General features: G+C 40.5%; 2 protein-coding genes across 3 annotated transcripts in view; one reads left to right on the top strand and one right to left on the bottom strand.

Annotated features, from left to right (window-relative positions):
* Nucleotides 1-16,111, bottom strand: part of LOC133662056 (uncharacterized) — a 268,044-nt gene that overhangs the window by 194,905 nt on the left and 57,028 nt on the right. The gene's annotated exons all lie outside the window — the stretch shown is intronic.
* On the top strand, nt 1,263-15,982 carry nudt4b (nudix (nucleoside diphosphate linked moiety X)-type motif 4b). 2 transcript variants are annotated; one of them, XM_062065730.1, is made up of 5 exons: nt 1,263-1,653; nt 11,074-11,184; nt 13,889-13,933; nt 13,995-14,100; nt 15,511-15,982. In XM_062065730.1, exons 1-5 carry the CDS (start codon nt 1,558-1,560, stop codon nt 15,732-15,734), a joined length of 582 nt encoding a protein of 193 aa, XP_061921714.1. In that variant the 5' UTR covers nt 1,263-1,557; the 3' UTR covers nt 15,735-15,982. The 2 variants fall into 2 exon arrangements, with proteins under 2 accessions (XP_061921714.1, XP_061921715.1); XM_062065731.1 differs by having other exon boundaries at nt 13,995-14,082.

Consider the following 16,111-nt stretch of genomic DNA (forward strand, 5'->3'; position numbering starts at 1 on the left):
TGAGGATAAATGGATGAATTTAGAAAACTAAAGATAAATAAAATTATATTTTGAAAACCCACAATAAATAAAAATACAAAACTAAATACAATTATGAATACATTTTCTAAAAGCTTACAATAAATGACACAAGTAGTTGAAAAAAACCCAATGAATCCAATAAATAAATGTTTTTGAATAAAACATTTAAAGAAAGATGATATCCCTAAAACCTTTCAAAAACGTCTCAAAAGCGACACAGAGTATGTCTGTTTTGGTGCCGCATCTTCCTGTCCTTTTGCTTGACAAATTCCACCTGGCAACCGTGATCAGTAAAGTGCTGTAAATATCACCAATAACTAAACTTTTCATTATCTTCACAAGCAAGTTGATTGGCTCAGACTTTGTCCCACTTTTGATCGATTCCTATTTGTCTTCCAAGAGGGCCGCCTCGCCTTATCTCCACTTTTATGATGTGGATCCTCTTCGGTCTGCAGGTGAAAGGTCAACTGAGGTTTACCGTGCGATGTGACACATTTGTCTTAACAAAGGTGAAGCTGATTGACGCATTGTTCAATCATTCAGTATTCAGGGAGTGCAGGCGTGACATCTGCTGTGAGTTCATCAATGTCAGGACAAAATATTCATTATACGTCTTTGAAGTGTATTTACACCACTGGTCATCTGTCAGCGTTCCCGAAATGTCAGCTACTCTCAATATGTTTCTACAATGTTCATGTTACTCCATATAAAATATACTCTGAATTGTTAGTTGCAGCACGATATCAAATGGCGAAAATCCATCCATCCATCCATTTTCTACCGCTTGTCCCTTTTGGGGTCGCTGGAGCCTATCTCAGCTGCATTCTGTTTTGCAAAATACAGTATTTGATGTTTATCCACTTTAATCAAAGAGGCGATGATGTCGTGACTATTTGAAGTTATCTTAGCAAGTTTAAAAAAGGTGTTTTTCGTTTTTGCAAGCTGCTGCTTCCCCTTAAATCGCACTATTAATTGTGTGTCAACACGAATTATCACATTGACTTAGTACTTGTATTTATAAACATTTTATTTATCTGTATGTGTTTTTTCAATTACATTTCGCATTTACATATTCTCATTAACTCAATTATCTTTTTGTAAAAAAGGATCAAAGCATTGATAAATCGTCCAAACAGCAAGGAGTCCCCGCCCATTCAGAATACCCCATCCAATAGGCGCTCACCTTCTTCCTAGGGGGCGTGGCCTGCATATGTCAAACTCCACTCGGCTTTTTTCTCCGTCCTGAGTCAGCGGCCATGCGCAAATGAAGGCAGAGGAGGTCCGCGTACATAAAATCCCTGGCCGGGGGTCTCCATTCACTGCCTCCCGGAGGACTTAAAGCAACCACTGGAGCTTTGACGTGCCTATTTTTTGACTGCGAATCAAACAAGGAACTCATAAAAAAGCGCCGGGGACCTCCTGCGGATTTAGACAGCAGCGGTGATGCGGCTGCTCTGTTGCTAACCGCACGCTCAATTGAAACATTTCTTCTTTGCATTGTTTTTTTTATTTTTAACTGTTGCCGGTTCGCCCAGGATGAAGCTGAAGCCCAACCAGACGAGGACGTACGATGGCGACGGTTTCAGAAAGCGAGCGGCGTGTTTGTGCTTCAAGAACGAGCGCGAAGAGGAGGTACACACACGGACTACTTTGTGCGCCCATTACACAAAAACTGGGGGTCATGACTTAAAAATGACCAGTCGACTTTAACAATACAGACGTTTTGTAATATTCTCATTAAATGCGTCACGGCACGTTTTATATTTTTTAAGTGTTTTTATTGTTTTATCGTAAGGTTTTTGTGTGTGTTTGGACTATCCAGTTTGGGCTAGTTTGAGGAGTCACCAGCATAAAAAAAGCGTCGTCATCGGGGTCTCTCATTAGCAAGGCTTTTCTACCGGTTTTGCCTTTCAAAATAACACACTTCCTCTATTGCCCGGTATCGACACAACGCATCGCAGAAAGTGAAGCTTTTATTTTGAATGTTGCCATATGCTTTTCCGTGTAGCCTTTTGCTAGCTTGTAGCCAAGACGAGGGGGCGAGGCGCTTATTAGCGGCGGTTTCTTCATCCACTCGTGAGGACATAACATCAATGATTAATCGTAAATATTTGCTCTGTCGTGTATAACACCCTGACGGTGTCTGGAGTAGTCGTCATTCATTTTTTACAGTATCTCGACCCGCCAGTTTGGTGCATAGCGTCTGTGCTTATGGGAATTTAAAGGGGCCGCAGCATGTAAATAATGAACATGAGCTGCAAGACATGTTTCTGTTATCTCTATAAAGTTTTCATAAGTCTTTGCAGCCATTTGAGACACTCGTGATTTAGGGCTATATAAATACACTTTGAATGAATGTATGTATCGCTTCCTTCATCAAAGCATTGATTGATTTAACCTTTTATTAGTAGATTGCACAGTACAGTACATATTCCGTACAATTGACCACTAAATGGTAACACCCGAATACGTTTTTCAACTTGTTTAAGTCGGGGTCCACGTTAATCAATTCATGGTACAAATATATATACTATCCGCATAATACTTTGTGCTAAGCACACAACATAAAGCTTTAAGTTTTGTACCGTGGTGAGCATTGTAGTCTGATCCAGGCTATTACACATTCACCATCGTGAAAGGGACAAGCGGTTGAAAATGGATCGATGGATAATTAGGAGTTACGATCCCTTGTGGTGTAATGGTACTTGCTGCCATTTGTGCTGGTTTGATTCCCAGCGAGGCCTGAACACCCAATTATCAGAGTTGTCCAAGACAAACTAAAAGGTGTAAACATTTCGCCAAATCATAGCATGCGATCAACGCATTGTGGTGGCCTCTGACGGGAAATGTCCATCCATCCATTTTCTACCGCTTATCCCTTTCGGGGTCGCGGGGGGTGCTGGAGCCTTTCTCAGCTGGATTCGGGCGGTAGGCGGGGTGCACACTGGACAAGTCGCCACCTCATCACGGGGCCAACACAGATAGACAGACAACATTCACACTCACATTCACACACTAGGGACCATTTAGTGTTGCCAATAAACCTATCCCCAGGTGCATGTCTTTGGAAGTGGGAGGAAGCCGGAGTACCCGGAGGGAACTCACGCAGTCACGCAGAGAACATGCAAACTCCACACAGAAAGATCCCGAGCGCAGGATCTAACCCAGGACCTTCGTATTGTGATGCAGACACACTAACCCGTGCTGCCTACAGGAAAAGCCAAATAAAGAAAATAACTTTTTATGTGGTTCTGATTACTTGACACAGTTAGATGGTGAACACTGTGTTCACGCTGCCGGTGAGCCATTGGTCATGAGCTGTTGTGTTCCTTTCAGTTTGCCAAGCTGGCTGCCTCGGGACCAAAAGTGAAGATAAACTAGAATTACAGCTTTGTGGTTGTTTGCCTCGGTGGCTACTCCGGCTTCCTCACTGCAAAGACATGCACCTGGGGATAGGCTGATTGGCAATACTAAACTGGCCTCTGTGTGAATGTCTGTGTTGGCCCAGCAAACCCCGCCCCCCTGCAACCCAGAGAGGAACCAGCGGTAGAAAATGGACGGATGGATGGGTTGTTTTGCCTTTGCCCGTTTATGTCCACATTCGCCATAATTCCCTATTAACACCGTGGTTGAAAGCTTGTCTTGAAGAGGATGACCTTTGCCCTTTGGGATAAAAACAGTCACTATCTTATGCTATTTTTTCACTTTTGCATGCCATTACAGAACCCCTTCCTTCTAGCATTTATACACACGTTACATCACTTTGATAGGACATGCGTCGAGGGCCCATATGATACTACGGCTCGGAAATGTCCGAATTTTATAGCCCTGCTCATGTAATCGCAGGGGTGACATTGCTTTGAAGCAGTCTGAAGGTCTCGATTGTGATCTACTTTTTAACAAAGTAAGCCCACTGAGGGCCTTAAATGTTGGACTTTGTCACAGCAATAGTTTACACCAGAGGTGTCCAAAGTGTGGCCTGGGGGCCATTTGCACCCCATTGCTAATTTTTTAACAGTCTGCGGCGTACTTTAAAACATACTTTTACAAAAAAAAAACATAAACAAGTGGAATAAAAGAGCATAACGGTAAAATATAACAAGTAAAATGTGCAACGTTGACACTAATAACAGAAAGCTGCAATGCATGCTGTTTTTTTCTTTAAACTGTCATTGCTCAAGAAAATAATAATCAAAGTCAAGGTTATGAATTATTAACCCTAGAAAAAATGATAATAGACAGATAAATTTGAAGTTGATCTAAATATGTAGGTGTTGAAAGCAAAAAAAAAAAATGTATGACTTATTTTTAACACCTTAATGAGTTGGGCCCTATTGGAACTCTAAGAATTTTAGTGGGATTTTAAAAAAAATGGTTACTGTTTAAAGAACAACAATTAATCATATCAATGTTATGAACTATTGACCTAATAAAAGCAGCTCCCTTTGCTTAACATAAAAAATATATAATCGACAGATAAATCTGAAGTTGAAAAAATATGTAGATTTTACAGTAAAAAACTGGCAACTGTATTGTATTTACTGAATAACATATTATAACATATAACTGTGAATGGAAAAACACTACCAATGTTTTTTAAGGGAAAAAAAGCTGGCAGCGTAGTATCCAGAATGTTATTGCAAAATGTATGGTGGTTTTTACAACATTTTGCTGTAAATGCAAGATCAGTACCACATTTTTTTCAATTCTGGCAACTGAGCTGCCGGTTTTTTACCGTAAGAAAATGTGTTACCATTTTTCCGTTTACAGTTAGTTGTTTTTTCTCTTAACAGTGATGCCCTGTAAAAACTATTGTACATACTACCGTAATGGTAAAAAACTGTCAACTCAGTCACCAGAATTGTATTGTAAGATACACAGTGTTTGTTTACAACGTTACAATAAATGGGAAACACGGCACCATTAATTTTACTGGGGAAAAATAGCAGCTTAGTTGCCAGAATGTTAGAATGCAATGTACGGTGGTACTGTAAATCTAAAAAAAAACACTTCTTTTACAATACTATTTTGTCTACTGAACTGTTTACATTAAAAACATGTGGCGCCTGTTTTCCATTTACAGTAATACATCGTAAAAAACAAAACAACTGTAGATTTTACAGTAAAACTCTGTGAATAGTTTTTTTTCCACTTTACAGTGATTGATGGATAACTTGCTTTGAAATCATAAGTCAAGCAGATATTTGAGAATGTATTTTTATTTTGACAAAATAATTATCTACAAAGTATAATGATAATATATTTGATGCAATATTGGATACTATTAAATTGTAAAATGCATGCAATTTCATGCAATAAATGTATTTTTTCTGTCAAAAGGGAAAAAATGAGTACATTTAATGGGAAAAGATAAAGTACTTATTGACACATAGTATTTCCAGGTGTTTGCGGGCCACATACAATTATGTGGCGGGCCAAATCTGGCCCCCAGGCCTTGAGTTTGACACCTGTGTTTTAGAATATGTGGAGGGCCAAAAACAAACATGCTGCGGGCAGAAAATGGCCCCTGTTGTGCATTTGGACCCCAGTCCTTTAGCGGGTTGGACAAGGTGTTTACATCCTCCAGAGCATCCCCAGATTCCACTTACTGTATAACAACTGGTATTCGTGGTGGGGTATTGTCCAATAAGAACACAGCTCTGAGTTTTATTTGGAGACGCCCAATGGGATACATTGTGGCTCGCCACACCAAGCAGTTTGTGAAACGATGTGTGATGTTGTGTTGCCAGGTTTGTTTGATATGTGTGACATTTTGTCCCACCTTCCCATTGAGGAGATTTACAGTAAGAGGCCCACCTCTAACAGTTAACTATTGCTGGGAAACACTCGCAGGGCATCTGGGGTTTCGTTCTTTCCTTTCGAGCTTGGCCCGCTTTCCAAATATAAACTCATGAATTCCAGCTGTCACTTGATCTATCATGACGCTGTGAGATATTTTGTTTAGGTTTTCATCTGAAACGCTGTAGGTTTTGCTGCAAACTTACTATTTGAGAAATCTTATTATATATTGTGTATTATTTGAGTGCTATTTTATTTGCCTTTACTCCCGAAAGGGGTCATATGCCTCCATGATTATTTTCTATTTTTAAAACACTTCCTCGTGGTTGTCATAACATGTAATGGTGTTTTTTGATCAACATTTTGCATAGGTTATATTTTACAGACCATCTTCAAACCACTGTTTAACTGCTAGAGGTGGGGGAAATAATCGATTTTTAGATGCATCGCAATTTAGATTATGGAATCAATTAGTAAACGTCAATAATTGATAATCGATTTATTTACTTTAAATAAAGTAATGCCGACAATTTTAAGATTTGGCTGACTGTAGCGAGCGACCTAACCGAGAGATCCAACAAGCTACTTTATTTTAGGGCACTCATGGTCCAGTTTTGCACACATTTGCATTAATTTAATACATTTGTGAATTAATGTAACTGTTTCCTGTTCCAAATTGTCTTTTTAAAGTTGCAAGTGATAAACACTTATTTAGTGAAACGAAAATAAATGTAAAACTGCATCAAAATACATAAATTAAAGATCCATTAATAATCGATTTTAACCAAATCGTAGCTCCTGGATTTTAATCGAATCGTGAGGTGCCCAAAGATTCCCAACTCTTCCAACCGTCTCTTCAGCATGTGCCGTTTTGTAGGCGGTCTTACTTACGTGCCTCCACTTTGAAAGTGTCTTCTCCCCACCATCTTTGTTGTTGTTTCTAGCGCTTCCATAGCGAGGCTGCTGACAGATATACGTTAGAACTATACGCTACTTTGTATTAGAAATGGCAACAGCGGAGTATGAATGTGCATGTACGAGCCAAGAGAATAGAAGAAAAATAAGTAATTTATTGACTAGAACATCGGACTAAAACAGCACTCACGCAAAACTCTTCAGGTAATTTTCTATTTCTACCATATTAGGAGATATCCGCTGACGTTTTAACTGGAAAAAACGTCAAAAATTGAGCAAATTCCAAATGGCTTGTTTGAAAGAAGTACAAGATTGTTTTATAAATATCTCCGCCATGCCTCCATGGTTTTATATAACATTTTCTGGACTTATGCAGATCCCAAATACACAAAAACAGGTACCAATATGTCAGAAAAGTTGATTTTGCATATAAATGGTAAATGGGTTGTACTTGTATAGCGCTTTTCTACCTTTTTTAAGGAACTCAAAGCACTTGGACACTATTTCCACATTCACCCATTCTCACACACACATTCACACACTGATGGCGGGAGCTGCCATGCACGGTGCTAACCAGGCCCATCAGGAGCAAGGGTGAAGTGTCTTGCTCAAGGACACAACGGACGTGACTAGGATGGTAGAAGGTGGTGATTGAACCAGTAACCCTCAGATTGCTGGCACGGCCACTCTCCCAACTTTGCCACGCCGTATATAGGCTAGCTGCTGTCAACAATACCTGATCGACTGCTGAAAATTAATAAGAAAAATAATTTTTAAGCAAAGTCTTAGTGTTATTTTAAAAAAAACAATTGAATAAAATAAAAAGTTAATTATATTTGAGAAATAATTAATAGAAAATAATTCTGATCTTCCATTCATCCATTTTCTACCGCTTGTCCTTATTATATATTATTATTTTCATATATACGGTATTAAATGAGCCGTAGTCTTATAATTTAAAAATATTAAAAGATCCAATTAAGAATGTAATAATAGTTAATATTTAATTGATTATGAATTAATCTTGCTTAAAAATAGTTAAATATTGTTGCCGACGTAGTTAAAAAGCTCCTCGGTGGATGAGATCCGTCCGGAGTTCCTTAAGGCTCTGGATGCTGTGGGGCTGTCTTGGTTGACAAGACTCTGCTGCAACATCGCGTGGACATCGGGGGCGGTACCTCTGGATTGGCAGACCGGGGTGGTGGTTCCTCTCTTTAAGAAGGGGACCCGGAGGGTGTGTTCTAACTATTGTGGGATCACACTCCTCAGCCTTCCCAGTAAGGTCTATTCAGGTGTACTGGAGAGGAGGCTACGCCGGATAGTCGAACCTCGGATTCAGGAGGAACAGTGTGGTTTTCGTCCTGGTCGTGGAACGGTAGACCAGCTCTTTACTCTCGGCAGGGTCCTTGAGGGTGCATAGGAGTTTGCCCAACCAGTCGACATTGTGGACTTGGAGAAGGCATGCAACCGTGTTCCCCGGGAAATCCTGTGGGGAGTGCTCAGAGAGTATGGGGTATCGTACTGTCTGATTGTGGCGGTCCGCTCCCTGTATGATCAGTGTCAGAGCTTGGTCCGCATTGCCGGCAGTGAGTCGTACCCGTTTCCAGTGAGGGTTGGACTCCGCCAAGGCTGCCCTTTGTCACCGATTCTGTTCATAACTTTTATGGGCAGAATTTTTAGGCACAGTGAGGGCGTTGAGGGGATCCAGTTTGGTGGCTGCAGGTTTAGGTCTCTGCTTTTTGCAGATGATGTAGTCCTGATGGCTTCATCTGGCCAGGATTTTCAGCTCTCTCTGGAACGGTTCGCAGCCGAGTGTGAAGCGACTGGGATGAGAATCAGCACCTCCATGTCCCAGTCCATTGTTCTCCCCTGGGAAAGGGTGGAGTGCCATCTCCAAGTTGGGGAGGAGATCTTGCCCCATGTGGAGGAGTTCAAGTACCTCAGAGTCTTGTTCATGAGTGAAGGAAGAGTGTATCGTGAGATCGACAGGCGGATCGGTGCGGCGTCGTCAGTAATGCGGACGCTGTATCGATCTGTTGTGGTGAAGTAAGAGCTGAGCTGGAAGGCGAAGCTCTCAATTTATCGGTCAATCTACGTTCTCATCCTCAACTATGGTCATGAGCTTTGGGCTATGACCGAAAGGACAAGATCACGGGTACAAGCGGCCGAAATTAGTTTCCTCTGCCGGGTAGTGAGTCTCTCCCTTAGAGATAGCGTGAGAAGCTCTGTCATCCGGGAGAAGCTCAAAGTAAAGCCTCTGCTCCTCCACATCGAGAGGAGCCAGATGAGGTGGTTCGGCCATCTGGTCAGGATGCCACCTGAACGCTTGCCTGGGGAGGTGTTTAGAGCATGTCCGACCGGCAGGAGGCCACGGGGAAGACCCAGGACACGTTGGGAAGACTATGTCTTATGAATGTAGTGTGTAGTGCCTGAGAACGCCTTGGGATCTCCCGGGAGGAGCTGGACGAAGTGGCTGGGGAGAGGGAAGTCTGGGCTTCTCTGCTTAGGCTGCTGCCCCCGTGACCCGACCTTGGATAAGCGGAAGAAAATGGATGGATGGATAATTATTGATATGGGAAAAAAAAAAATCAAGTATACAAAGGTAAATTTGAATAGTTCATATGATGTAATAATCAACAAAATATATACAATATTTTTACAATAATTATTTCGTTTGCCATCTTTCTTTCCATGTAGGAGGTAATGAAATTAAGAGTAGTTTGCTGTTTTTGCAAAATGGTTTGCTTGCTTACGCTGCAATCTTTGTTGACATGACGAAAAGTTCTATTTGCAGTGAGCGTCACATTCAATTGAAATGCTTCAAATGTGCATCTATTTCAATTCTACACACTTTGTAGTATGTGGATTTGTCACGTTACATTCCTGTATTCATTAAACGTACTCCCTGTGTTGTGTCGTGTGGCCTGGCAACCAGGCGGCACAAGTTTGTTTTGTCTTCTCCGTCGACGCTGCGTTTTGTTTTGTACCAACACAAGCCTCGACAGGACAGTGAGGGCTTTGCCAACACGCCCCACACAAGAAGAATGAATGAATTATTTGATCAGGTGACCAAAAGGCAAATAAAGAAAGCCATTCCTCGGGTTACTTTGTTTGAGTGTGAAGACCCTCTTTAATACTGCATACTACACCTGTTGTACTGCATAAACACCTTACTACTACCTTGGCGCCTTGTAGAAAACTTTCCACAGGACCGCAATCTATTTGTGGTTGTGTTTCTTATGGACATAGTGGGAAAGAATAAAGTACAAAAATAAAGACAAGCAAAACAAATAAATTGTTTTTGGAGTTTTTCCTCTCATGGAGCTCTGGGCTCCATGAGAGGGAGAAGAGCAATACATGCTGTTATGTCTCCAAAAGCCCCTGCTAACACCAAAAAAGTCACTAGATATGTCTTTTTTTTAAGAGTATCTACAGGGGCCTAAATACTCTCTGGTAGACCAAGTACATGTGAGGTGTGTTAAGCAGTGCAGTTATGATACCTAGCATTGCCTACTGTACCCAGAGAGTCCTGTTATAATGTGTTCATTAGCCCGGGTGAGCAGATAGTGCCAAATAAAAGTATTGGAAACACTGAGGAGTGCAGTAGCAGTCCATTGAACTTGTTTTGGACGTTTTGCTGACTTTTGCGCGTTAGAAGAAGGCACGTAAGCGTCAATCACTTTTCTTCCTGCTTGCGCCTTCAGTCTTATTAAAGCAGCAAGATACTAGATGAATGTCACCTGGATCACAATGATGACATTTTACACTACATTCATAATTATATGCACAAAAGTCCTTGTTGTTTACCCATTTTTAATACACACCTGTGTCAAAGGTATGCTAATGTTTACAGCAGCCACGCTATGCTTCCTATATTGCAAATTCTTCTAGAAAGCGCAGACGTGTGCTCATGTGATCTCTGCATATCGATGCACACTGCAGCTGTCGTAATTCAAGCCCTCATCACAAGGGGCTTCTTAGCAATTCATTGGCCATACATGGTTTTTAAATGCATTGTTGAAATATTCCAAATAAGTGAATAATAATTTGAATGTCTTTACATTGCTTTTATGTGCCTTGTTGAAATATTCCAAATGTATACTTTATTGAAAATACTTTGAGTGGCCATACATGGCTTTTAAGTTTATTGTTGAAATTTTCCAATTGTGTGAATGATAATTTATAATAATTTGAGTGGCCATACATGCATTGCTGTTGAAATATTCAAAATGTGTAAATAATAATATCCCACCAATTGTATTCATTTTTGGTTTTGGTGATAAATAACAATAATAATACAAAAATATTGTAACATTAATATTGTGCTTTTTTGCCCAGGTTTTGCTGGTGAGCAGCAGTCGTCATCCAGATCAGTGGATTGTACCCGGAGGAGGGATGGAGCCTGAGGAGGAGCCCTGTGGAGCGGCGGTGCGCGAAGTCTTTGAGGAGGTAAATAGATCTGCCAAACATGGAAAGAAAATTAGCCAGTTTTTTTCTTTTTTTATATAAAAACAAATATTGCATTCTTTTTGTGGCATTTGATCCTAAACACTACATTATAGGTTATTTGTTTTTGTTCAATTTAATTGATATAAATATTATATTGGGAGACAAATAGATTAAAAAAGTGTGGGCAAAAAATATAAAATGTAAAATATTTATTTGGAATTATTTTCCTTATTTATTTTTTTAATAAAAAAATGTTTTCCCAGATATATCATTAATTACATACGGTGACATTTGGTTTCATACACCGACTACATTGTTTAGTTATTTTTATTGTGAAGTTCAAATGTTCAAAAATATCAGTCGGGATGTTAACAGATCACATACACAAAACAATTTCTCTTGCAGTTTAATAATTTTTCCTAAATGCTGTAATTTTCTTGAAAGAAATACTTTTATTTTATTGCATAATTATTTCCCAAATGTTATACTTTTTTTTTTTTTAAATATATGTTTTTATTTTATTGCATATACTAACTTATTTCATGGCATCTTAAACACACATTTTAAAAACGCATGTTCTGTTAAGTTTAAATTGGCTTTTTCAAAAAAATATTTTATTATTTTATAATGTTTTAACACTTCTGTTATTACAGTGCATTCGGAAAGTATTCACTGTGCTTCACTTTTTCCACATTTTGTTGTCACAGCCTTATTCCAAAATGGAATACATACATTTTTTTCCTCAAAATTTTACACACAATACCCCATAATTACAAGGTAAAAACGTTTTGTTTTGTTTAGAATTTTTTGCAAATTTACTAAAAATAAAAAAACTAAGAAATCACATGTAATTAACTATTCACAGCCTTTGCCATGAAGCTCCAAAGTGAGCTCAGAGGCATTCTTTTTTAACTGATCATCCTTGGGGTGTTCGTACAACTTAATTGGAGTCAACTGTGGTATATTCAGTGGGTTGGACATGATTTGGAAAGGCACACACCTGTCCATATATAAGGTCCCAAATATGATGCAGGACAGAGCACAAACCAAGCATGAAGTCAAGGAATTGTCTGTAGACCTCCAAGACCGTATTGTCCCGATGGTACAGAAAAATATCTGCTGCCTTCAAGGTCCCAATGAGCATAGTGACCTCCATCATCCGTAAATGAAAGAAGTTTGGAACCACCACGACTCTTCCTAGTGCTGGCTGGCTGTCTAAATTGAAAAGGGCCCGAGTCAGGGAGGTGATCAAGAACCTGATGGTCACTTTGTCAGAGCTACAGCAGTGACCATGTGGAGAGAGGAGAACCTTCCAGAAGGACATCCATCTCTGCAGCAGTCAGACCAATCAGGTCTATATGGTATAGTGGCCAGACAGAAGCAATTCCTTTGTAAAAGTTTGCCAACATGCACCCGAAAGACTCTCAGACCATGACAAACAAAATTATCTGGTCTGATGAGACAAAGCTTGAAGTGTTTGGTGTGAATGTCAGGAGTCATTTTCGGAGGGAACCAGGCACCGCTCATCCCCAGGCCAATACCATCCTTACAGTGAAGCATGGTGGTGGCAGCATCATGCTGTGGGGATATTTTTCAGCGACAGGAACTGGGAGACTAGTCAGGATAAAGAGAAAGATCAATGCAGTAATGTACAGAGACATCCTGGATGAAAACCCAACGCTTCTCATCCAACCTGATGAAGCTTGAGAGGTGCTGCAAAGAGGAATGGGCAAAACTGCCCAAAGATAGGTGTGCCAAGCTTGTGGCGTTGTATTCAAGAAGACTTAAGGCTGCAATTGCTGCCAAAGGTGCATCAACAAAGTGTTGTGTAAAGACTGTGAATACTTATGTACATGTGATTTCTTAGGTTTTTTTTAAATACATTTGCTAAAAATTCTAAAAAACCAACAACAACTATTTCACATTGTCATTATGGTGTACTGTGTGTAGAATTTGAGGACAAAAAAAAAAATTCCATTTTGGAATGAGGCTGTAACATAAGATGTGGAGAAAGTAATTCGCTGTGAATACTTTCCGGATGCACTGTGTTTTTGAGTATTTTATGCCTGTACATTATATCAATTTATAATTTTCTGTTTTAAGCAAAGCTCGGTTGGTAGAGCTGCCGTGCCAGCAACTTGAGGGTTCTAGGTTCGATCCCCGCTTCTGCCATCCTAGTCACAGCTGTTGTGTCCTTGGGCAAAGCACTTCACCCACCTGCTCCCAGTGCCACTCACACTGGTTTAAAAATGTAACCTAGATAATGGGTTTCACTATGTAAAGCGCTGAGTCCCTACAGAAAAAGCGCTGTATAAATATATTTCACTTCACTTTAATAGTTGTAAAACATGTTAATTACAAAAAAGAGCAGGAAATAAGTAATCAAAAAACATGGTTGTGTAAAAATATGCATTGACTGTAGGAAGTTGCACACTGCCAACATTTTCGGGTGGAGGTCAAAGTTAGTGCAGAAGAGGTCAGAAAATCTTTGAGGTGTTGGACGCTTGTTTTCTGTCACGATGGACCATGAGCTAAACTCGGCTCCTCGCTGGATTCCCGAACTTTGGCACAAGTCTGCAATGCACTCAAACCAAGACAAAGGTCAAACGTCATGTTTTGATTTCCTTGAAGTTAAACTCTGTCAGCTGTTTTGAAAGATAATTATTTCCACGACTTGATGGCAACTTTCCTTTTTACTCCTCAGGCTGGCGTCAAAGGCAAACTAGGACGTCTGCTTGGCGTCTTTGAGGTAAATCACAACGAGGAAGTCTTTTCATTTTTCATTCGTAATTTCAGCTTTTTTTCTGCAGCAAAACCAAGATCGAAAACATCGGACCTACGTGTACGTGCTGACGGTCACCGAGACGTTGGAGGCCTGGGAAGACTCAGTGAACATTGGTGTGTATGTGTGCCTGCGTGCGTATTTCACTTTTTTCAAATAGATTTTTTATTTTTTTTAATGTATTTACAATCGTTACAAAAAGGAATCGCAATTCATTCCAAAATGTTTTTTTTTTTGGACACCCCTACTTTGAATGATTAAAAAAAAAGGTAGAGTTTGGACCGCGCTATAGTATAAGCTAACAAGTGAGGCGGTAAAGAGGATGAAAGTAGTCAGTACATGGGGAAAAGCAGGAGTCTCGCGGCAACACGCGTGCTGTAACACTCATACCGTTTCATGAATAAGTTGCTGTTGACCAGTAGATATTTTGTCTCATAAATGTAATCATGATTTGAAATACTGAACCCACTAACTTGTGCGAGATCTAGTGCTGCATGGCCATGGTTGCCTAAAAAGCACTGAAAACTATTGTAGGCTGTAGCCATGCATAGGCACCCATCTACATTTCTGCCAGTGGGTGCTCGGTGTGTGTGCTTGGTGGTGAGAAAGAATTTGCCATCAATCCCACGTGGGTGCTCGGCATTGTCCGTGGGTGCTCGGGCCCCGAAGCACCTACGGGATCGGCACCTATGTAGCCATGAGTATATTGTGTAGTGAAGTGTAATTACACAGTGTGGGCTGCAGAGGGCAGTGACTGACTTGCCGCAGTGTTAGACCAAGTCTGGGAGCGAAGAAGAAACGAAGAAGTGTTCGAAGAAACTTTTCTGCGAGTGTCGCGCTCCTGCCTGTTAGCGATACAGTGAAAAAAATGAAAGGCTGACTTGTGCAAAGTCATTCTGCCTCCTTCATATTGCCGCCGCCATTACAGTATAATCATGAATTTATTAAGATTACATGTAATAAAAAGCCTTATTGTATAATTGAACAAACAACCTTGCAGCAGATACATTGAATGCAATTTTATATTAATGACTTTTCTAAGTGACTCACTAGTTCAACAAAATATTAGAGTTTTTACGATCACAATATTTTTTATGAAATATAACCATCATACCTCATGTATTCATGAAATGCCTTATAGTCATGTAGTGGAGAGATTTTCTCAAACCAAACAAAACCCTCAACTAATGACATAAACTTAGGATGTATACATTCTTGGAATGGCTAATATTAATATGGTGAATATATTTTCTCAACAAAAACAATCAACTATTGATGATGTGGTACAGTCATTAAAAAGAGGTGGGGTTTTTAGCTTAGAGCATCGAATAGATAGAAACCAATGGTAAGTTTTATTGTATTTTTACAGAATTTTTATAAGGGAAATGCCTTCCAAAGCATCTTAAAAATGGTAATTTATATTCAACTTCAGGGGGTGATGCACCCTGAACCCCCAAAAAGCCCCCCTTGAAGCTTGGCTGATATTGTTTAATTCATCTAGTTATTTTTTTTACCTCACTGGAATCCCTGGTCTCCCCCTGCAGGCCGGAAGCGGGAGTGGTTCACGGTGGACGAGGCCATCAAAGTCCTGCAGAGCCACAAGCCTGTGCACGCCGAGTACTTGCGTAGGCTCCAGCTCAGCTGCTCGCCCACCAACGGCAACTCCATCCTGGCCAGCCCACCGACAGCCAACGATAACTACCCCCACTACAGCGCCACGGCGACCACGCCCTCCACAGGCAGCGTGCTGGCCTCCTCCCGCAGATAAAACCTCCACGCCGTCCTGACTGAACCTTTTTGTGCAGCTGGCATGGAAATGTAAATATTCTTGGACCAAAGCCATCGCATGAACTCATGCAGTGCCACCATGGACACTTTTTTATCACCATGACGACAAGCAGCTTTGGACTCTGCTGGCATGCCTTACATACTTTGTATGAATGTTTGACACACACACACACACACACACACACACACACACACACACACACACACACACACACACACACACACACACACACACACACACACACACACACACACACACACACACACACATACATACACTGTCTGCTCAATAAAAACATGACAGTGCAGACCTGAGGATGTCTTTAGTGCATGAGGACATCATCCACTGTTTCCTTT

Source organism: Entelurus aequoreus, linkage group LG12 (genome assembly GCF_033978785.1).
Source record: "Entelurus aequoreus isolate RoL-2023_Sb linkage group LG12, RoL_Eaeq_v1.1, whole genome shotgun sequence".
NCBI classification, from domain to species: domain Eukaryota; kingdom Metazoa; phylum Chordata; class Actinopteri; order Syngnathiformes; family Syngnathidae; genus Entelurus; species Entelurus aequoreus.

Coding starts and splice junctions, on each gene's coding strand:
- nudt4b (XM_062065730.1), top strand. CDS start 1,558: ATGAAGCTGAAGCCCAACCAGACGAGGACGTACGATGGCGACGGTTTC. Junction 1,654..11,073: donor AGAACGAGCGCGAAGAGGAG/GTACACACACGG, acceptor TTTTTTGCCCAG/GTTTTGCTGGTGAGCAGCAG. Junction 11,185..13,888: donor TGCGCGAAGTCTTTGAGGAG/GTAAATAGATCT, acceptor TTTACTCCTCAG/GCTGGCGTCAAAGGCAAACT.